Below are 23,686 nucleotides of genomic sequence, written 5' to 3'. Positions count from 1 at the left end.
AAGGTGACCCAGTATAAGGAGTAGCTAACCTGGGCTCACAGGGGCTCACTCACAGAGACTGGGCCAACGACCAAGGAGCTTCCATAGACTGACCTAGGCATGCTGCATATATGTTACAGTTGTGTAGCTTGGTACTCTTGTGGGACTCCAAACAATAAAAACAGGGGCTGTCTCCAACTCTTTTACAGGCTTTTGGAACTACCTAACTCTTGGTGGTTTGACAATTCTGTATCTTGCTCACTGGATAATGGGGGAAGGGCAAGTATATTTTATTTTAAAGCTAATATTCCTGCAGGGGACAGTTACTAACATCTCCATCTAATTCATTAATAAGACTTTTAGAAAGGTTTAACCTCCAGGAAAAATACTTGCCCAGCCCTTTACATGCTAAAATATAATCAATCTATTTATTGCAGCAGATTATTGGCATCACTGCCTATTTCAAAGTCTCTGGCAGACACCAAATCTAGCTGTATATGAATGGCATACTTTATTGTTGACAAAGCAATACATATGTGGGTAATACATCAGCTTCCAGAGGGGACATGGCATATATTTTAGACTTAGAAATAGGTATCATTTTTCAACTTGTAATATTCTATCTATTAGAAAATAATATGCCCAATTTTCTGGCAAGAAAGAAAAGCTCACACCTGTGATTTAGAGGCCATTGCAGCTTCACTGTTCTTATCAATATTATAGAAAATAGAAGACATTTGTTACCTGTGAGTGTGTGCTCATCCTCACTTACAAAGCTTTGAAATACATGAGGACATTGTGTAGCATGGCAATTTCAGAGCTGTGCAGTTCCTAGTGTCTTCTGTATCCTGTATCTTTCCCCTCCCCCATCTCTACTGTGAGTTTCCTCTGGATGTTCATGGAGGAGTCATGACAATCAAAGACTTCTGCTCTTATACCGTGTGTAGAGCGAAAAGCAGGGGCATGTTAGCTCCGGCTTGCCTGCAGCAAGATGCGGTCTTCCCAGTATTGACAAGTGAGTGGCAGCAGCTGTGTGGATATGTGACACCAGGATTTTCTCACATACTTTAAGTGTTTTGGCATTAAGCCTGGAAGAATATTCTCTGAATAGCAGAGTACCGAGAAGGCAGCAAGAAAATGCTCCTGATCTTTGGTGGGTGCTGTTCATTGAGCCCACCCTCCTGATGTAGGCCCTCCATAGTCTCCTCCCATCCCTACGATTCCCACAGCTTCTGTGTAGCTTCAGCCTTCCCTCCATACCAGAATGAGGGTGAATCAGAAGCCTTTAACTGGTACTGAGATAGAAATCTTAGATTGGGGTGAGGTTTTTAGTTGGGGTCTTTATTCTCCTGGCCTCAGATGCTCAGCTGTCAAAAACTTACAGACCCTGCAGGGAGGACCTTACACACTGCATCAGTGTTGTATCAGTGCCTTTTGCATGTGAGGCTGGGGATTTACTTGCACTCTGTTTCTTGCATCATAGTTTATACTGATTCTTTCCCTAAGTTTGACAGGTAATTGGTGTGTATCGTATCACAAACACCTAATTGTGTTCTCTTCCCCTCCAAGGTGATATGCTTATGAAATACATAAAATTTCTGCTCCCAGCATGTTCAGGTGGAAGGGTGTCATGCCCTTTATTGTTGTCTAGGATCCAAAAATTGCTCTATAGAGCCTGGGATTCAGGTCAGCGCCTGGATGAGTAACAGTAATTGTCATTGCTCTGCAGCTGCTTTCCAAGCCAAAGTTCAGTGGTGTTGAAAAGATCAAGACCATCGGTAGCACATACATGGCAGCCACGGGTCTGAGTGCTGTACCAAGCCAGGAGCATGCCCAGGTAGGTACACACATGTAACTACCTAATGATGCATGGCTGTGTCACTGAGTCATCCTGTAACCAAAACAGATATGTGGGGACTCAGAACTCTACTGTGTGTATTGGCCAAAGTTGAATGTTCATAGTCCTAGGAAAATAAAAGGTGGGGGAGTTCTGGAGACTTCTTAGAGTTCTCTGATTCTGAAGAGAAGATGAAACAGTCAATAGTTGATTGATATCAGATAGACATATTTAAGGCTGAGTTCTCCAAAGTCTCTCAGTCTCTGCACATTGTACAGTTATGGGTCTCTTCGTTAATTCCTATCTACTACAAAACAAAGCTTTTTGGATGAGGGTTGAGAATGCTCACCCTATGGGTATAGCAATATGTCATTAGGAGTCATTTTATTGCTATGTTCCTTTAGCAGAATAATAGTAATAGGTTTTCCCCTAGACCCATGACATTTGAGTATTTTCAGTCAGCCAGGAGTTGAGGTTTTTTTCTTGCTCTATTTTGTTTCTGTATTAATGTAGACATATTTGTGCAACTTGTTGGATTCCTAGAAGGGATCAATAAGTAAGATTCCCACATTATCAGGAGAGCAGACATCTTGAGTGGCACTCAGCATAGTTTTACACAGAGCTGGCTCTGTGATGGGTATTGCACAAAGGAATGGGACTCATCAGAACAGTCTCCTGAAAGCAAGGGGAATTCACAGACAGGAAGGGCTGAGTCCCACATTCTCAGTTCACCCACACCTCCATCAGAAGAACTGAGAGACAACCCTGATAAAGCAAATCCTCCCAAAATATCAGGAGATGTCTGTTCCCATCCCAACATTCACAAGCAGGTATAGGGGTTCTGACTCAAGAGGTATCCTAGGGTTTCTATATCTTTGCTGAAACACCATGACTAAAAATAGCTTGGGGAAGAAAATGGTTTGTTTCATCTTAAAGTTTGTAATCCTTCATCCAGGGAAGTCAGGTCAAGACCAAGGCAGGAACCTCGAGGCAGTAACTGATGCAGAGGCCATGATAGAGTTCTGTTTAGTGGTTTGCTTAGCCCACTTTCTTATACCAACCACAACTACCTGATTGGGAATGACACTACCCACAGCAATCTGGATCTTCCCATATGATTCATCAATGAAGAAAATGCCCCCACATATTTGTCTACAGGCCAATCTCATTGAGGCATTTTCTTAGTTGAGAGTTCCTCTTCCCAAATGAAGAGGCATGTTGACAAAAACAAAACTAACCAGCTGTATTACTTACTTTTCTATTCTGTGAATAGACACTTTCCTTTCTTATAAAGGAAAGCATTCAACTAGGGGTTTGCTTACAGCTTTAGAGGTTAAGTCTATGACCATCATGGCGGAGATGGTGGCAACAGGCCAGCAGCATGGGTGCTGGAGCAGGAGTTGAGAACTTATGTGCTAAAACAACAACCATGAGGCAGAGAAAGAAAGAGAGAGCCAACTGGAATGGCATGGCCTTTTGAAACCTCAAAGCCTACTCTTATCTGTACTTCAACAAGGCCTCACTCCTAATACTTCTCAAACATTTCCACCAACTGGGCACCAGGCATTCAAGCATATGAATTGTGGGGTTATTGTCATTCAAAGCACCACACCAGCACAAGAAGTGACTGAGATTATCTGAGTGGATGGGTCATGTGTCCTCCTCTTCAGTTGATTTCTTTCAGACAATTATTCTAATGACTGTACTGATAGATCAATGGGGGAAAGAAGGAGGAGTAGCAGTAAAAGAAACCTAATCAATTCCTACTCTTGGACTCTCAGTAGTTACCTCCCAAGCCAGCTTAGAGCCTGAGGCAAACACAATGTAGCCCTGTGGATGGTCTTGCATATTTTTAATAGTTTGCATTTTCTCACATAACAGTAATGTGTTGAAGTAAAAAAAAATGTAAAGTAGAGGTTTTAAGATGCAGCACTGTTTAAAAGTGTCTCATTTTAACTGAAGCAGAACTCATTATAAGTTTTTACTTTCTGTTTTAGTAGAAACAAACAGACGTTGCCAATGCCTTTAATGACCTGGAAAACCTTAGCTACTAAATGTAAAGTGAAAATCCTAATGTGTGGACAGGCAATCTTCCTTTGCCTCGGGCACTGAGATGCCCAGCATAGCACTGTCAGAACCCATCTGTCTTGGTCCTCATGGCCTGACACAACTGAGCGCCACAGATGGAGGCCAGGAACCCAAAAGTAGAGGTTTTGGGTATCCAGTGAGAACTGTCAACAGTCCTGAGATAAAATGATAAACTCTCTGGAACATTCCACAGAGAGAAACTGGCAAAGAGCAACCACAGACTCGACAAAGTTTGTAAAGAGAATGAGAGATGAAGAGGGGGCTGCAGACCAGGCATCTTGTCTGTTTGCCTTGTCTGCCTTGTCTGTCTATCTGTCTGTCTGTCTGTCTGTCTGGGTTCTACACAGCTGCCTAACACTGCCTTAACCTCTGCTTCTCTTCTGCCCTTGCTTGATGCTTCCCACCTGCTGTGTTCACACCTGAGCCTGAGTGTGAACACCAGCATCAGGCATCTCAGCTTCTTGTTAGCCTTAGCCACTCACTCTCTGCTCAGAGCCCTGTTCCTCTCCCCTCATGAACTATATCCCTGAACATGTCCTCCTATGCCTGCTCTGGATTCTGCCTTCTGAGCAGGCACTGTAGTTCACCAGTGATGGTTTTCAGCATGGACAGAAGACAGCTGGCTTTCTGCATCTGTCTCCTTACATATAAACAGATAACCCTTTTTCATAAGACTCTTGGGAAGATGACATTTATATTCATAATATTTAATAGACTCCATGGTCTTCATGGGCAATAAAAGTGCTAATAATAGTAATACAGACAGTTTCCCATAATGTTGTCATTGTCCTCTCTGTTAGAACTGGGATAAGAGCTTTGGGGGCATTAATGAAATATTATATGCCATCATATCCATGCAGGAAATTTCTACCCAATGCAAGCCATTTGTGATTACAGACTTTAATTAGAGTCTCAACAGGTAATACAATGATGGCTTTTGTGAAATGCAAAGTTCATTGCATTTTGTGAGGTAAAATATGGAATTCTTGATAAATGTGAACACTAATGGTAGTTATTTTTTCTTTTAAAAAAAATGAGTGACATGACTCTAAAATGTGCTTAATACTGTTTCTAAAGTTAAAAGCAAAATATATTAATGTGACCAAATATTTAGTTTACACAGCCCAACATTCAATTTGCAAAATATGTAGACTTTTTCAAGAATTAATTGGATTTTCTTGAATCCAAAAAGAAGCAAAATTCCCTGAATTATGGCCATTTGGAATTTAGCTTTTATTTAAAATTGCCTCTGCATTGTCTCTTTGCAGAACTACATCCTTATCTACCCACCGATTACATGCAAAGGGACCTGTCAGCACTCAGTTGGGCCAGGTTTTAGTACCAGCCCCCACTTGGCTTTATTTGTGTTTTTAAAATGAACAGGAAATTCTCATTTTAAGCACTAAAACAATGTGACTAGAAGATTGCATTACCTTTAAGAGTTGACTAGTTTTTTAAGAGAAGTGGGCATTTGCCAAGAGAGCCAACACTCCAAAGAACAGGCTTCAATTCCAGCCTGCTCCATCATTCTGTGACTCACGCCCTGATGACCAAATGTCCTCTGAGGAAGTCTTATCAGGATGTTCAAACTGGGAGCTTGCCCATCTCCACGGCCCCTAGTTTTACCCTTGTGACCTCAGTCTCCTCCAAGCCCTGTCCTTGCGAGCCATGGTGATTCCTTTCCTTGGCCTGCAGTAGACAACTGGCACTTCAGGGGTAATTTGCTTGACTTGTAAAGAGTGTTGCCTTTTTGAAAACCATTTCACTGAAGAGTGGTCATTCCAACTCATCGTCGTTTCTGATGACAGTGAACAGCAGGAGCAGACGTGGTTTGTTCTCCCGTGTGGCCCTCTACTGCTCTGCACAGCTTTCCTTGATCCACATCCCCAGGCCCCACTGACTGCAAAGGAAGCCCCTGCTTTATCCCTCCTCAGTGCCCCTCAGCGTTATCCCTGGTGGCAACTACTTGACTAGTTTTAATCTCTTCCCCACCAATTCTACCAGGAACTTAAAGACAGTGCACAAGGAAGAAAACTCGGTTAACCCTATGTCTGTGACCTCCTGTTGTAATGATTCATAATTACGAATAGCTCAACGCCCCCTGCTAACAACATTTTGAAAGAGGTAACATCCGGTGCTGGAACAAATCTGGGAGGGGAGAGCAGAGAAAGAGAGATAGGGGCTTCCTGTTTGATGAGGGTGCAAGCACCGGCTGCTTGTTTTGCATTTCACATTGGCATCCATGCTTAATGATTTTAATTTTAAAATGTGCAACTTGAATATTATTTAAAATAAATTCATTTGCTTACTGTATGTGAACAAAGCAAGCATCAGGGCTTAGGTCTGAGGCTTGGTTAGGACCAGTTAGACTGTAGATGGACCTCTAGCTCCATCCAGCACCTGCAAAGCACACGCTTCTCCTCTTTCTGTATTCTCCACCATCGCCACAAGTCAGGCTCAGCCTCCATGTGAGCCCTGAAAACTCTGCACCCACTCATCCAGGGCATCACTAACTGTAGCTTGATGGAGGATCGGAGGACTGGACACACTTTCATTCAACCTCCACCACTCCTTAAAAGCCCAAGTTAGGAGCCACCCAGTGTGGCCACCAGGAATCTTATGTAACCTGTTGGTTACCCAGTGGATGATTTCTTTTCCACTGTGGCCAGTCCAAGGGCCTTGGATCCACTGGTAGAATGGAGAGGCCTCTAGGTGTCTGCTGAGATCTACTACAAAGTCACAGGAGCCAAACCACCCACTGCACCTAATAGCCCCACTTTCCTTTACTGGTAAGAGCAGAGGGAAGCTTCACTCTCTTCTTAAATGAGGTTTTCCTGTAAAAACACCACAGCTTTCTTGACATGTGATAGGAAGACAGCAATCTCCTTCTGCTTCTGTGTTGTTAAAAGGGACCTGAAAACAGAGATAGGTAGGTAGGTAGGTGGATGGATGGATGGATGGATGGATGGATAGATAGGCAAATAGATAAATGACAGATAGATAGATAGATAGATAGATAGATAGATAGATAGATAGATGGATGGATTGGTGGGTGGATGGATAGATAGATAGATAGATAGATAGATAGATAGATAGATAGATAGATAGATAGGAGCCATCCTTCTCAGCTGTACACACTGAGACCCTCAAAGACTTTAGAAGAGTCACTTTGGTCACTGTCAAATCATTCAAACGTATGAGAGACTCCCTACAGAGATAGAAGAAAAGTCTCAGATTAGGCCACATGAAGGCAGCTCCCTGCTTTGGTATTGATGAGTTTCCCCAAGTGTTGTCTGGTAATGGCTTAGTCTCCACCTGTTGCTGTGCTGAAGGGTGGCACTACCTTTAGGAGACAGATCTGTGGAAAACTGTTCTTGCAGGAAATATTAGGACCCAGCACCTTCCTCTCAATTTTTGCTTCCAGTCACCATGAGGTGAGTAGCTCCTCTGTTGTGCATGGCCCTATTAGGCACTGCCTAGGAACAGGGCCCAGTGACTGTGGACTAAACTCTCCAAAGCTGTTACCAAAATAAACTGTAAGTTGTTTGTCTTAGTGTTCCTGTGGCTGTGATAAAATACTTGGGGGTGGGAGGCAACTTAAGAGAGAAAGAGTTTGTTTAGCTCACATTTCCAGATCACAGAGCATCACTGTGGGAAAGTCAAAGTGGTCACATGACACCCACAGTCAACAGCAGGGAGCAGCAAATTAATGAATGCATGCTAACATTCCTCCCACCTTTTCCACTCTTGTACAACCCAGAATGCCCTTCCCAGGGGATGGTGCCCCTCACAGTGGACAGGCTTTCCTAATAACCAAGACCATCGTCCCCTGCAAGCCAACCTGATCCCTCACTGAGACTCCCTTACTAGGTAACTTCAGATTGTGTCAAGTTGACAGTTATAGCTAACCATCACATTGTTTATGTCAAGTGTTTATCATAATTATGAAAAGATAACACTTCTACAGACCCCCCCCTTGGTGTTGCTCTCATCGGGTGACATGATGCCTCCTCTACACTGTAGATAAGGAAACCAGGCAAACCCTAGCTAAGCTCCAGGGATGCATGCTGAGCACATCACCTGTAAATGTGCTTTCATCATTTTGCTTCCTTTTTAAGTTATTTTAATTAAAATATAGTTACACGATTTCTCCCTTCCCTTTACCTCTCCACACCTCCCCATGTTCTCCACTTACTCCCTCTCAAATTCATGGCCACTTTTCATTGTTATACACACATACACACACACACACACACACACACACACACACACACACACACACACACACACACACACACACGTTTAAATACAACCTTCTGAGTCTGTTTAGTGTTGCTTGTATGCATATGATTTCAGAGCTGACCACTAAGTATTGGAGAACCAATTAGGGGCCTCATTCCTGAGGAGGACTTATTCCTCCTCTCAGTGGTCATTGGCAGCCTGTATTTGTTTAGGGTTGAAGCCCCATAAGATTTCCCCTTCCATATTATCATGTCTTTGGTGATGTCATGGTTCAGCCATATTGTTGAGGTATCATGGGTGAGGCTTCCCTGTCATTTCTAGGCAATACAATCTCACAGTGACTTCCTGGTCTGGATATTTCCTCCCCATTTTCTTGGATGTCCTCTGAGTCTCAAATGCAGAAGTTGTATTGCAGATGTATCTGCTGGACTGGGCACCACAGGATCAGCTCTTTTCTGTACTTTGATCCATGGTGGTTTTCTGTGATGGTCTCTACTACAAAGAGAAGTTCCTTTGATGAGGTTTAACAGCTACAGTTTGCTGTAGAAATAAGGATAACTATTCATAATGTTAGGAATTATGCTGGCCTAGTGACATTATGCTCATAAGTTCTCTTCTAAGTTCCATGACTTCACTAGCCATGGATAGTTGGCTGAGTTCCCAGTGCTAGGCATGATTTCAGACCTGTTGTATGTCCAATTAGACATATGTTTCATGTTAACTGTAACCCTATGAGATGCTTAGTTTTTGCCTTACTTTGTAAGTGAGAAAAAGCAAAGCTCAGCTAAGTTAAGTGGCTCACCCAGAAATCACATGTCCAGTGATTGGAGAACCTAGAGTTTGAGACTGCTTTGGTTTGACTCGGGCAGGAGTCACAGAGCACCTTCTCCTTGGTAAGCTGGGGATAACAGCACACAGCCCTCTGCTCACCTGGGAGGTGGGGTCACTGCAGAAAACTGAGAGGTATGGTCAAACTCCCAGAGAACACCAAGTAGAGAACAATTCCTCCTAAGGTGACATCCTGAGTCCCTGCAAAAACCAAGGCAGTTGGAATCTGAATGCCAGAAGTTTCCCAGCATAGCACATAGTCACACAGCAGGTGGCTGATGGAGAGGGGGTAGGGGATCATTTTAAGTCACTTGCGTTTTTAAATCTCAGTAGGCATGGCTTCTTGGTGTCCCTTGTTAGTCAAGTTTTCAGAACATCCAGCTTAGGGTATGCACTCCAGAAACCACATGTGTCCTCTCTGGGTAGCTGGGCATATCCACTAGAAATTATGAGTCAGAGGAGAAATGGCTGCTCCATCCTGCCATCAAGTATGTATCAAGGGCTCAGTTATCAAGAGCTTTCAGGAAGATTTGAGTTCTTCCTCCGGATTGTGTATTTTTTTCCTAGGTTTCGCTGAGCCCACATGAGCTGTTGAACTGTGGAACCCTACTTCCAGGACTCAACCTTACCTTACTACTGAGGTCACTTAAAACCTCCAGCTTTAACCAATTGCATGAGTACCTATCAAGCGGTCTGTGCTGCGTCTTGGTTCAGCAGAACACAATCTATTTTTCCAAAAAAAAAAATTACCTCCTCCATACACAGTTTTGGTTTTACCACTTGAGATCTTCCATGATGTGTTGCCCTGTTAAAATGCAAAGTGTGTTCACCTCATGGCACAAGCTTTGAACCCTAGCTCCTCATGAGCCTCTGTACTTAAAAAAAAAAAAAAAACAGTAGCATCATGGTCTGATGAGGTAGCTCATAAGGTGAAAGCTCTTCTGCAAGCCTGGAAGTGAGTTCAATCCCTAGAGTTTGTGTAAACGTGGAAGGAAAAGAACCAACTCCACTAAGCTGTCCACACATGTTCCCCTACATGTGCATCATACATACATGGTGATGAGGACGGGGATGAGGAGGATGAGGATGAAGAAGAAACACTTGTATTTTCACCAAGGTTATCTCAAAGCTGTTTCTTGGGTCCAACTGACATAGTTTGACTATTCTTTCAGAATCGTTTATAAGGATTTATACTTGCGCTGGCTGGCTCTGCATCAGCTTCACAGAGACTGGAGTTATCCGACAGGAGGCAACATTTGAAAAAACGCCTCCATAGGTTTTGGCTGTAGGACATTTCTTAATTAGTGATTGACAGGGGAGGGCCCAGGCCATTCTGCGTGGTGTTCCTGGGTGCTATGAGAAAGCAGGCTAAGCAAGCCAGTAGGCAGCACCCCTCTATGGGCTCAGCATCAGATCCTGCCTCCATGTTCCTTCCCTGTTTTGAGTTCCTGCCCTGACTCCCTTCAATGATGAACAGTGATGTGGAAGTGTAAGCCAAGTAGACCCTTTCCTGCCCAAGTTCTATGGTCATGGTGTTTCATTCCAGCAGTAGTAATCCTAACTAAGACAATGGTAATAGTATCATCTTGTTTGTGTGTTTCTTCTAGAATGTTCAGCTGAGGAATTGAAATCTTTCTCTCTTAATGGGAAACTTAGACCCTCTTGTCCATTCACATTTAGTTTCACTGCAGCCATTCTCGACTAGGAATAATCTTCTGTCTGGCTCACCATCCCTCCCCCCAGGAGTCATTTGTCCATATCCAGAGACAGCTTTTGGTCATTTCAACCAGAGATAGAAAATGTCATTAGCATCAGTGGTTAGAGGCAGCAATAGAAGTAAACACTGTGTGGCGCCCAGGAAAACCGCAGAATGAGGTGGTCATTCCACCCAATCAATAGAGCCCAGGTGTGAGCCGGCTTTACTGAGGTGCCACTCTGTTTTCAAATTCAACAGCTGTGCTGATTTACCAAATAACCCCCTTGTCATTGTCCTCTTTCTGTTGGCTGCACCCTTGGTTATCTCCACTCCATTACCTCAGATGTTCACTGTCTCTGTGTTCTTCCCCCTAATCCTGTGGAACCTCTGAGAGTTGGTTTCATCTTCCTCATCTATGGAGAGAGACCCAAGGTCATCTTACATATGACATGGAGAATGGTCTGCCATACCAATGGTTTTGTTTTTAAATGAGTAACTTTATTAAATATATGGCAAGAAAAAGTAAAAAATAAACTTGCCATCTTGTTGAGTGTTTCATGAAACATTCTGAGGTGAATGAAGTCAGGAGTCCCTGTGTTAGTCTGCATGGATTCCTGACAGACACCACAGACTGGTACCTTATTCTGGAGCTGCAAGTTCAAAATCAAGGTGTTTCTGGGACTACTTTCTCCTGAGGTTTCTGTCCTGGTCTTGTCTATGGAGGCTTCTCCTTCAGCCCTTCTGTGGCTGCCCCTCTGTGAACATCTGATCTTGAGCTACTCATACAAGAATGTCCATCCTGCAGGTTAAGGCTCAATCTAGAGTAACCTCTCTAAATGACCTATTTCAAGGTTTGTTTCCAAAGATAAGGTGTCACATTCTGAGGGACTGGGGTTAGGACTTCCACACAAGACTCAGTTCACAGCATGCCCGCCCTGAATCCTAGAGAGACAAAAGTAAGGCATGCGTTACCAGAGTCATGGAAAGCTGCCATGGGTTGACTGACAGCTGCCATCAGGGAGGGGTGGAATTATTCTTAATTGTGAGAGCAGACCTCTATCATCAAAGTAGGCCCTCTCAGATTCCATGGAGCTCCCACTCAGGAGCTAGAGAAAGGCAAGGAGAGAGGGGCTCTTGGCTGGGCCAGACTGGATAAGGTTGGTTATTGGACAATGAGGAGCCCCTGTCCTCAGAGCTGGCTGGTACTGGTGCCTTGTGGGTAGAACAATGCAGAGCTGTGATAGGCCATGGTGCTTTCTCCTGAGTGTGCCTGGGATACTGGGACAATGTGTTCCAGAGGTTCATGTCATGCTTTGGCCCCAACAGTGGACTCAGATCAAACATTTCCTTGAGATGAGATTTAATTCTTCCATGGGGTCTCATAAAGGTGTGAGTCCTCCCTTCAGGATGGGGCCCGGCTTGTGACTGGGTGATGACATCATTCTGCGGTCCCAACCCAGTCTGAATGTCTTTGCTCTCTTTCAGGAGCCTGAGCGTCAGTACATGCACATAGGCACCATGGTGGAGTTTGCATATGCCCTAGTGGCAAAACTGGATGCCATCAATAAACACTCCTTCAACGACTTCAAACTGCGAGTGGGTATGTTGCGCAAGGCCTGGGGTGAAGAAGAAAGCCTCAGGAATCAGTGGGGGTCCCTGGTTATAGTGAAGCTGAACTCAGAAATGCATTAGTGCCATGAGGATGGCCGTATACAGAAGGGTATAGGGAGGCTGTGAGCCCCAGAATCACTTTTGTGCAATTTGCAATGAGACACTCCTTTTGGGTGAACTCAAGAAACAGAAGTGTGGTTCAGCAGGTGGAACCGGAGCTGTACCTTAGTCCCCAGAGCCTCCAGCCAGCCAGCTGGGGGTTTGCCTAGCATAGAACTCTTCACTTGCTGGCGCTCTAGTGAATGGAAGCTGCCCTTACTTTGCTGTTACTAATGACCGGCCATCAACTTGCTTTCGCATCAGTATCAGAGATAAGCAATCCTAGCGGTGAGGGTAGTGGCATGTACATGTAATTGAAGCACTGAGGGCTAGAAACAGGAGGACTCAAGCATGAGGTTCAAGGCCATCCCCAGTGGCTGCACAGTTCAGGGCCAGCCTAGGCGACATGAGAGTCTGTCTCAAAAAGAATCAAACAAATCAAAAACAAAATATACATGTTAGAATTACTTCATTCCAGTCCTGTGTCCATAGGGGCACAGTCTTCAAGAACTGTGTGTCCCAGGTAGTTTTTCAAATTTTTTTTTTAATCCTTGGAGAAATGTTTAGTAGTTAAAAAAAAATCATAACTTCTAATTGGCTGAGAAAAAAAATCTTGATTTCTGCAAAGTTTTTTTTTAACAAATTTTAAGTTGACATTTAGCATGTTCCATCATGACTTGCCTTCTTACTTTTAAAAAATCAGTGTTTGAAGCCATCAACTTAGTGCACAGCTGGCCTGTAATATATGCGCAGTGCCTTCAGGGATTCATGATTTGCAAGAACTTCTTTAACAACTTTTTTTTTTTTTTTTGCTTTCTTGGCAACACATTTTGCTTCTTCCGTTAGTCCACAGACAAGCAGTTCTTGTGTCAAGATCCATCTGTGTGGTTTATTACTTTACTTTGAATATAGATTTCTACTGGGGGTTGCTGGTAATCTGGATATTTGAAGCTATTTTCTTCCTCCTCTGTATGTGCGACCTGAATTTTTAAAACTCCTGGTGGCAAATGAGATGCTCTTCTTGATGCATACTGGTAGTTGTCAGTGTCTGAACATCTTGTCCTTTATACTGTAACACTTCTGTATGGGTGAGCCTTTATCTAGACTCTACAAACACAAAAGTCGGGGGGAAGAGGACCAGAACATGACCTTGTCAGCCAACAGTCCACACTAAACATGCCTCTTGATCCCTAGATCAAGACTTCATATATTTTTAGACAGCCTGATAAATCTAAAAATCACCCAGTGAACCAGTAGTCTACCCATGAGATGGGAGAGCCTGGAGGCATGGGTAAGGGGGACTCAAAGGCAAGTGAAACTCTGGTTAAGAGAGCTGATGTGTAGGCTAAACAGAGAGAGTAAGTTGTCCAATAATCAGAAGAAAGGAATTCAGCAAATGCCCATTGTGGGAAGTCATTCATTGCTGAAAATAATTCAGAAAGCTTGTATCTAGAACAATAATTTCCCAAGTCTTGTCTGCAGCTACTAGTCTCAAACCACATCCTCATCCTCCTCATGGGTCCATGCTGGTCCATATCCTCACCCATATCATGGGTCCACACTGATCCTCATCCTCACCTTCCTCATGGGTCCACATTGACCCTAATCCTCACCCATCTCATGGATTCATACTTGTCCTCATCCTCAATAATGTGGCTCTGGTGGCCACTATGTCTGCCATATTGTCGGCAAAAGGGTGGTGAGGTATGATGAGTTCATCCACTCAGGGTACACAGTTAAAATGTATTTGGAAATTAACATTAACTATATTAGGCATGGTAGTTCACACCTTTAATATAAGAACTTGATGGGAGGGTTTGAAATTTGAAGTCAGTCTGAGCTACAAGACTGTCTCCAAAAAGACAAAACAAGACAAAAACTTGTATTAGTTATGAACTTTGGAAGAGTCTTGTGATGATCTCTTACCTAAGATTCTTTTGCGACACCAAGAAAAACAATTTGTCATGATCTTGGTTTTCTGAAGCATACCGTCTTATAACAGAGGATGGACAACAGCATTACAAACATGGGTCGAGATCTTAAGGGACACTGACAGCACAATTGCAGTTGCATCTTAAGATGATAGAAATGGAGTTGCTCTGGACTCTGATGTGTAGAGTCCCTGGGTCTGGTTAAGATTTGTTTAATAATGATGTCTCAAGCATGTTTCGGACAGCTTCCTGACCTAGGACACCTGCTGCAAGTAGAGTCTTGCTAACCTAGTTCTGACATGTTACAGGTATCAATCATGGACCTGTAATAGCCGGTGTCATAGGAGCTCAGAAGCCACAATATGACATCTGGGGCAATACTGTCAATGTCGCCAGCAGGATGGACAGCACTGGGGTCCTGGACAAAATACAGGTAATGCAGTCTCTTCTCAGCCACCCTTGGTTCTCTTAGGAACCATCAAAGAAGATAAATAATAATAATAATAATAATAATAATAATAATAATAATAATAATAATAATAAATTAAAACAAACATTTAAATGGGTAAACTTTGAGATTTCTTAAACCCTTTATAGGGAAAATGTTAGTTTTTGCCTTAACTGTTAGGAATGATACCAACCAGATTCTAATGATGTGAAGGCAGTGGGCCTTACAAAGACAATCCTCTGACCAGAAGTGACCTGCATGGCAGGATGGTGGCCCAGAGCCCTGGGGGCCTGAAAAGTGCCCTGCTGTACTGAGTGCCTTCCTGAACTAGGCCCTTTTCTGACCCCATCACACATATAAAGACTTTGTAGGGAAGGTCTGCAGCTCAAAGCACAGGCAAGCCTGACTTCCTGAAAGGGAGAGTGTAGAATTAGAGAAAAGAAGCATGAAGACTGGAACATAGAAAGAAGGGAAAGTAAGATTGACATAAAAGGACAGAATGAAATCAGCCTAGCATGATATTTCAAGAGCTCTAAATGACCCCAAATCTCTACAATCCACCCAAGGGAGAGAAAGACAACATCTGACAAATTAAAGCAACGACTGGAAAAAATAAAATCATTCCATGTTAATATTCCCACTGCTCATTAAATCAATTTTAGCCGTGGTTAAAGTAACTCTAATTAGAAGAGCACTAATCATATTCTAGGGGAGAAAAAGAATATAAATTACTGGAAAGATAATGAGAAAAAAACCTGTTATAGGAAATGTGATGAGATTTCTCCAGTTCCCTAGTTGAGCAGTGGTCAGTGTCGGGTGAAAGGACAACCCAGTCAAGACAGAGAGCACAAAAGTTGGGCTGGAGGCTATCCCGAAGGTGGCTGTGTCCCCTAGCATTGACATTTTAGCTCGTTTAATTCTTGGCCCCATTCATATGCTGAGCTGTGAACTATGGCTGGAGCAGGGAACATGTTTGTCACCAAGTGCCCTCACACTGTAGAACAGTGTTGCATTGGAGACAATGGGCGCATGGTGGTCCCAAACATGACAGTATCATTATAGGGGACATGGTTTGAACCATAATGACCTTTGCAGGATGGAAAGTGAGCAAACAGACCAGAAAGGAGAGTTAATTCAAAGTTACTTTCAAACACAGTGGGGAGCTTCTTCCTCACCACTCCATCTGGGCACTAGTCAAGGACATCCTATCTGCCTTCCTGGCTACTAGACAAATGTAACAATTGATGTATTTTCAATGTTTCTTAGATAGGAAAGGGTACCCCAACTCCCATATCCAGTGATCCAATTCATCATGATTGTAAGACATCCCTGAATGCAATTGGAGTTACCATCTCAAAGACTGGGGTGATGACAGTAGATATAAGTGAGACGAATGGGCAATTAGGAATAGGGACCTAACCTGTGTATTTCGTGTACTTGGTCATAAACCAGAAAGGTCCTTGATCATATCAGGAATGCTGAAGTGTCTGGGGGTTCTGATCCCAAGTCTGGTTCCTAAATGATGTTAAGATCGACTTTTCAATGGAGGGCTGGGATGCTAAAATAGCCCCGGACTGTAGATGCTTTGGACCTGCACTTCCTCTTTCCCAGGCAACACTAGAAATTTAAACATTATTCAGATTGTGATATACAAAGGTTAAGGACTTTGTCCTAAGTTCTAGCCTTGTGCGGAGACCTGGTGTCCCAAGCCACCCAAAAAGGAGTGGGAGGGGTCCTTAGTCCTTGATGAGATCATGAGCTTTTCCCTCCCAGAAGTGTCTCAGAGCAGGCGCTTGCAATCGCTTGCAGAGAGCTTGATGGCACTGGCCTGGCTCTCTACTACACACCTTTTAGTTCTTCTTTTCTTTACCCCCTTTGGTGAGAATGGGCAACACCCATAAGACAGAGGCAGTAGAGGAAAGGTATGAGGTCACTGAAGGGAAAGAAGGAAAACAGGGGTGGGCGTGATTAGAAAGTGGCCCATGGAGGAGGAAGACAGTCCCTTTTGTTTTAGGGGAGAAAATTAATGGCACTGGCCTGTGCAGAAGAGAACACAGGAGGCTGCTGTCCGTTCTAATATTTGAAATAAGATCTAAGAAACAATAGAATAACAACAAAGGATGACAATTCTGCCTCTCTATATTTTTGTTTTTTTTTTAATTATATACATGTGAATGTGTGGGGCAGGCAATGTGGATATGTGCTTGTAAGTGAAAGTCCCTGCAGAGGCCAGAGATGCCCGATCCCCTGTGAACCATGCGATTGAGGGTGCTGAGAATCACGATTGGTTTCTGTAAGAATAGCTTATGCTCATAACCACTGACCAATGTCTTCAGCCCTGACATCATGTTTTTAAGCTTTTACACTTTCACACAATGTCTATAGAATGAGAAGTGTGTTCCCAAGGTTTAGATGTAGCTTTAACTGTGTTTGTAGCAAAATTACAGTCAGCTTTGTGCCATGCTGTGGAAATTTTGTTTAAGTTGTATATGGAGAATATCTTCTTTATTCCCATCATCAACCCCATGTTCAAATCACTTCATGTCTTTTGATTAAACTATAGTAGATTTTATTTTTCATATGTTTGTACTGGAAAAAAAGCCTTTCTGAAGTCTGCCATTACAGCAGCATGTTACACTACCATTACCATTTGTCCCTCAAAGAGGGGTAGGGAGCTTCCCTGAAGAGTTGGGACACCTACGCTTTATGGTTCTTACTTGCCTTCTCCAGAATTTGTTTCACTACTATAGATTGTTGAGAACCAAACTGCCTTCAAATGATCAGACTAAATGAGCTGATTGCTAACCCACAGAATGCATGTGGCTGCTCAAGCATAGTGTCTGGCATCTGAGATGAGGTGCTAATCTCTCCAGTTGAGAAAGAAGTGTGTGTGTGTGTGTGTGTGTGTGTGTGTGTGTGTGTGTGTGTGTGTGTGTGTGTGTTCTTGTGCATGTGTGCATGGGCATGTGCATTTTTAATGTGTGCATGTGTGTGCATACATGTACATATAGGCTTGCATTTGTGTGTGCATGTGCATTTATCATGCATGTATGTGTGTGTGCTTTCATGTGTGTGCATCCATGTATGCTTTTCATGAGTATGTGTCATGCATAAGCATATTTATGCTCAACTTCCCGACCTCATTCTCAAAAATAAGTGGTTTCACATCTCATCCCAGCTATGTATTGTTATGATAATTCTGGCTACGTGGCAAATTTGCATGAAAATAACTAGATATACATAGTAGACCTTGTCATGTTTGTTCTTTGTAAGATTTGATAACTCCCCATGCTGTGTACCTCAGCTTGTATAAGGTTCCTCAAATGTCCTTGCCTCCTAGAATTTTATAGTGTTGCTTTGCATGTGCAAAGCCCTAGATTTGAACTCAGCGCTGCCAAAAAAGAAAAAAAATGCATTCTGCTGTCATCAAGAACAGGGAGGGTTTTAGTTCACCCTGTTCTCGATCACCTGCCTGGCATAGCATTCCATCTTGTTCAGCCCAATCGGAGTTTATCTCAATTGCCATTCTGAAGGACAGCTTTGACTTCGATGTTTAATTAATGGAGCAAATACTTTTCTGCAGTGCTCATCTCCTCTCACTTGAGTCAAACCATCAACAGCCCAACAGAGTCAAGGCAAAGGCATAAAAGGGTAGTAGTAAGATGGCAAAACCAGGTCCTCCAGGCCTTGCCAACCCAGCTGGCTATTGCTGTGGGAACAGAGACAGCTGGCCATGCTCACAAGATCCAAGTCAAGTAACCTTTATTCTTGTCATGTCCCCTCTGCCTGGTAGCCTGGTTTGGGGTCTGATGGGGTCTGGGGCTGGTCATTGTCTGTGAAGAGCACGCAGCAGTGCACCAAGAGTAGCTCAACATCTGAGCAGCCAAGTCTGTGTCTCCATAGCACCAAGGCCTGTAGTGCTTTTTCCATGAGTGTCAATAGCCAATGCCAAAGGATGTTAGCAGTCCTAGACAACATGGAGGTTCCTTTTAGGTGTAGAAGGAATACCACACTTCTACCAAAGACACCCTTTCACACTTCTGGAAAACTTGTGTTCTCTCTCCACTCTTGGAACGTTCAGGACTTGATGGTTCTTTAAAATATGCTTGACTAGTCTCCTGGCAATTTTAAAGTCCTTGGTGTAGACATCAAAACCAATTTGGCTGTAAGTCACTGCAGACATGACAGTGTCTTGAGTGACTCTGTGGGACTGTCTCACTAACACTCTGTGTGGTCCAGTGCATCTCCACATACAGGCAGAGGAGGAACTAGGGCAGATCTCTGTAGGAACAGAAAGTTTGCAAAGCCTGCTGCTTGTGCTGACTCAGAGACTGATGCTGGCACCAGGCAGGCTTCTCTCTGGGAATGCAGCTGGCTCTCATCCAGAAGCCCCCCTCTCTGCTTACATCCAAATGTGACCAAATGGTACACCCTATTTCCCGCCTCCATTCTGAATGTTGTACGGCTTGGTCCTATGCAGGTCTTGTACATGCAGACAAGGCAATTCCGAACTCGATTGAAGCTGCCCTCTTGTGTCCAGAGAGCGCTGTTTCCCTGTGCTCACCCACTGCTTCTGGCCAGTGCGGCCCTTCCATCCACTCTTCTGCCATGATCCCTGAGCCTTGGGGCAGGAGGTGGGATATGGAGATGCCATATAGAGCCCGGCAGTTCACAGCTCTTATTCTCTGTGTGTCTGCCACTTGCAATTCTCTGTGCTCATCGTCGTCTAGTGAAAATGAAGCTTCTCTGACGGTGGTTGAGAGGTGCGGTAATTAATGGGTAGAATGACAAGAGCTCAGGGGGCAATGTATTCTACATCCGTTTAGCAGAATGACAGTATTGGGTTCTCCCTAGAGCCGTGACCTACCAACCACAGTTGTTTGGCACAGTTTAACGATACCACGTGTGAGTTCCGCCTTGTGGGTCACATGTACCAGTGGGCGTGTCTTGCCAGCTCAGTCATTGTAGATTGCAGTGTTCATCGCTAAGTAAGACTGTTGGTTGTTGGCTGGTTGGTTGTCTCCACCGGTATCATGCCTAGCTAACCAGTAGGGATGGAGCTTTCAGGTCTGCACCAAGTTCTGGAGGATTACCAGGAGCAATGGCAATGACCTTTAATGTCTTTCTACAGGACCCCCACCACCAACTCAAAAAGGCATGACCAGGTTTTTACATGATACCCTGTGGTGTCTGGGAGAGGTCTTGTCACCTACCCCCTCATTATAGAGTAAATCCGTCTAAACTCAAAAGTGTATATACACTTTAAGAAGTGTCTACAGTAGAGCTCCTTCATATGGTTTTTCCAGGGTATTTAGTATTAGTTATCCCTCCCCCATAAGCCACAGGTGACTTAACTTTGGACATTACTTGGCAGTTTAGGCTCTTTCCATTTTTTTTCCATACTGGCACTAAATTAAACATTATTGACTAATGTTTTCTGGTAGATTTCTTTGTCTATTAATTTCTCAGGAATGGAATTCTCGGAGAGGGAAACAGAGAGCCTCTTTGAAGTGGTTTCACTGGCTTGGGAAGTAATCTGTTTGTGTCTGTTCCTGTGGCCTGCAGGTGACTGAGGAGACAAGCGTCATCCTGCAGACACTTGGCTACACATGCACGTGTCGAGGCATCATCAATGTGAAGGGGAAGGGGGACCTGAAGACGTACTTTGTAAACACAGAGATGTCAAGGTCCCTTTCTCAGAGCAACTTGGCATCCTGAAAAGCTGTCCCTTCCTGGCGAGAAGGGTGTGCTTGCAGGAGGGTACCACGCACTTTCTGACTGCAGCCTTTGTCCCCTCGTTTCGATGTACCTGCTCTGTCCCATCATCTGGAGCCCTTGCAGACTAGTTCCTGTGACCCCGTGGCATACTGTTTGGTGTCTGGCGTTTGCCCAGATTGTCCTGCCACTCGCACTGTGCTTACTCCTAAGCGAACGGAGAAAGGAACGTGTCCTAGAAGGAGACCATTTAAAGAAGTGGTGAAGAGGGAGGCGGAATGAACACAAATTCTTAAGGCAATAAAACTGGGGGGTATACATTATCTTCTGGTGCATGTTCTTGTCTGGAAAATACAGTAGCTCGTAACTGCATCCCTAGTCTGATATTCAAACACACAGTATTTGTGAATAAGTTGATCCTGTCACCCAGCACGGAGTCTGTGCTCACCTACCCACGTGGCTCGTTACCAGCGGTCATCTGTGGGCCTCGGCTGGGACTCGCAGCCCTTGTCACCTTGCTCTGTTGTCCTGTGGCGTCGGCACATTGTCATCCATCACCAGAATTAGTCCTCGAAGCCTAGGACCGGTTTTGTACCAAATTCGTCTGATGTTTTGATGCCATTTGTCTTTTGTAAGGTTAATTCATTAAAGTTTTATGTACTTTGGTTTATGGTGCTGCGTTTTTTCTTTTCCTTTTTTTTTTTTCTATGATATGGTCCAGAATGAGAGAGAGTTTGTTTTCCATCTCTCTCCCTTTTTGGAAACGGCCCAGAAGGTAGGGATGAGACATACCCTTGCATGGTGGAGACAGCGACAAAGTGTGTAATGCAGTAAGTTGTGAAATGGTTGTCTGGGAGGAAAGAGTCTGTGCCCAGTGTATCTGAGGGTCTGGGCTTACTTTGTGCTACCTTCCGAGAACCATTTAAACAATCAAAAGTCACTACAAGCCTCACAGCCCTGTATGCCTACTGGACCCTTGTGAAGGGCAATACCTTGCCAGGGCTGGCACAGTCAAACAAAAAGTATTTGGAATCGGCTGTGTCAATCAAGAGCTACAATGGCCTGAAGTAGCTTGAGAGGCTTTGCTAAGTTTACAAGCTGCCTGTGATGTCTGAGGAGGCTTAAGAAGACCTGGACTGTAAATCCAACTCTGAAGTTGCTTGGGCTTGGCTATTTATTTTTCTTTCTTCCTTTAACCTAAAGAAATTACAATTTGCCAAATGATGGGAAAGAGAGAAATTTTGCATTTAAAAAATGTTTAGAAGAAGAAAAAGTCGCAAATAGCAGGCTGGTTGGGCAAACTTGGTTTCCTCTTTTAGTTCAGATGAGGCATCTGGAGGAATCAGAGGACCCAGACAGGCTGCCAGGAAACAGCTGATTAGTGGACACCCAGGCGTGAAGCCCAAGCCTCCAGTTCGACTCCTGGCTGCACACCTTGGAGCACATCTCCTAATTCCTCTTAGGAGTCTTTACCTCCTTGCAAGCCCATGGGATCCGGTTGTGATTAAATGAGCTAATGACTCTGAGAGCTTGGCAGTATCCAGCATGCTCTCACCATTATGTTCACAGCACAAACAGCTGCCATGCCAGGATGCGACTCACAGTGTCCTTCAACACCCCAGTGTGAATACAGTGTGACCTTTCGATTTTCCGTCTCAGTCGGGCATTTTGAGATCCTGTAATCACATTCGGTTTGATTGGCTTTAATACGGTTAAGTCTCCAAATGGTAGTTGAAGGGAGAGCCTTGATATTAGGGCATCCCTCTTTCCTCTAACCAAAACCTAGGCTAGCATGCTGGAGGTGCCAGTGAGTTCAGCCATCAGCAGGTGTGTCCATTGTGTCTTTCCTTCTTTGCGTCTCACACCCAGGTTGTTCTAGGCTGCCATGCCCTGTTAAGTAGCTGTTCCATTGTGTTTCCTGAAACAGCCCCCCAGAGAGACAGTAGACGGGTCATTGTGGAGAAAAGAACCTGGGAGGGCAGGGGCCGGAGCTAATTACCTGTCTGAAGCATCAATAAAAATTTGCCAGCAGCAAAGGTCATTATCAGTGTGTGCCTTACACAGCTCTGGGCTCACACAGGCCTCTCAGGGTGGGATCTCAGCCAGCATATTCTCAACCCAAACCTGAACCCCTGAAGAAATCTGGCGAAGCCCATGTTTACAAATTCCCAGGTGACTACCCTCCACATGTTACATTCAAACTTTCCCAGGTGTTTTGGATCACCGTCCCAATTTAAGACTCCCTCCGTGTCAACTATAAATTTGGAGATAGGGGCAGAGACATCCAGCCTGTGGCTCCCAGTCTGATGGCTGCTCTGTGACCACAGCACTGCCAAAGGGGGAAAACTGCCTATTCTATCAAATCGGAAGCAGCCTGGTTTCGAGCTTCTGAGGAACCCCAGTGTTCTTCTGAGGAACAAAATTATCCTTAGAAACATGCAAATCAGAGGAGTTACAGAGACCAGCATCAGCCATGTGAAGCCCCTTCTCAAGCAACCCCCTCACCTTTTAGCCTTATGGGAAGCCTCTCCCGAAAAACTTCAATCCAGTTCCCCAACTCCTGCGCTTTAATGTAACTGGGCAGACCAAGGTGTGCTGTCAGTCAGTCCTCCAGGGTTCTCTCTGCCTCCTTAATGAGCTTTTTGAAGGTAGTGCTATCATATCTCTCTGCCTTCCTTTGCTTCCTAGCCAACAGGCATATGCAGGAACCAACATCAAACAAATAGCAGTGGGGATTTGATGAGTGAAAACACATTCTGTTAGTAAAGGAGTGTGCTCTCCAGGCTGGAGACATGGTTCAGGAGTCGATAACACTCACTGCTTCTTCAGAGACCCTGGGTTCATTTCCCAGCATCCAGGTCTGGTGCTTAAAGGCTGCCTGTGGGTCTGGCTTCAGGAGATGTGACATTTCTCCTCTGTCCTCAGCCAGCACCAGCTGCTGAGCGCATGACCATACACAGACATACGCCCATACTCACCATTGAAAAGAAACCTTTAGACAAAATGATGTCTCCCCTAACGATATCTGTGACTTGCTTCCATTTACTGGCTGTAGTCGTTGGGAAGCCAACAGAAACCCATTTGATTTTCCTTGGCTGCCTACTATAGGTGAGACCTTTGGAAACCTTGATTGATTCCATCCCTTTTTAAAAGCAAGCGGCATGCTGGGTGGGGTTGTGCACACCTTTGACCCCAGCACTTGAGGGAAGAAG

At 44.2% G+C, this 23,686-nt stretch overlaps 1 protein-coding gene across 1 annotated transcript in view; it reads left to right on the top strand.

The window, feature by feature from the left end:
- Positions 1–20,477, top strand: part of Adcy2 (adenylate cyclase 2) — a 359,351-nt gene extending 338,874 nt beyond the window's left edge. Inside the window, exons 22-25 of the mRNA XM_027400117.2 lie at positions 1,709–1,816; positions 12,156–12,270; positions 14,620–14,744; positions 20,325–20,477. Coding sequence (XP_027255918.1) covers positions 1,709–1,816; positions 12,156–12,270; positions 14,620–14,744; positions 20,325–20,477 — 501 coding nt within the window. The remainder of the gene's footprint in view (positions 1–1,708; positions 1,817–12,155; positions 12,271–14,619; positions 14,745–20,324) is intronic.
- The last annotated feature ends 3,209 nt before the right edge of the window (positions 20,478–23,686 follow it).

Source organism: Cricetulus griseus, chromosome 2 (assembly GCF_003668045.3).
Source record: "Cricetulus griseus strain 17A/GY chromosome 2, alternate assembly CriGri-PICRH-1.0, whole genome shotgun sequence".
Taxonomy (NCBI): Eukaryota; Metazoa; Chordata; class Mammalia; order Rodentia; family Cricetidae; genus Cricetulus; species Cricetulus griseus.
This window is presented reverse-complemented; position numbering and strand designations above follow the sequence as displayed.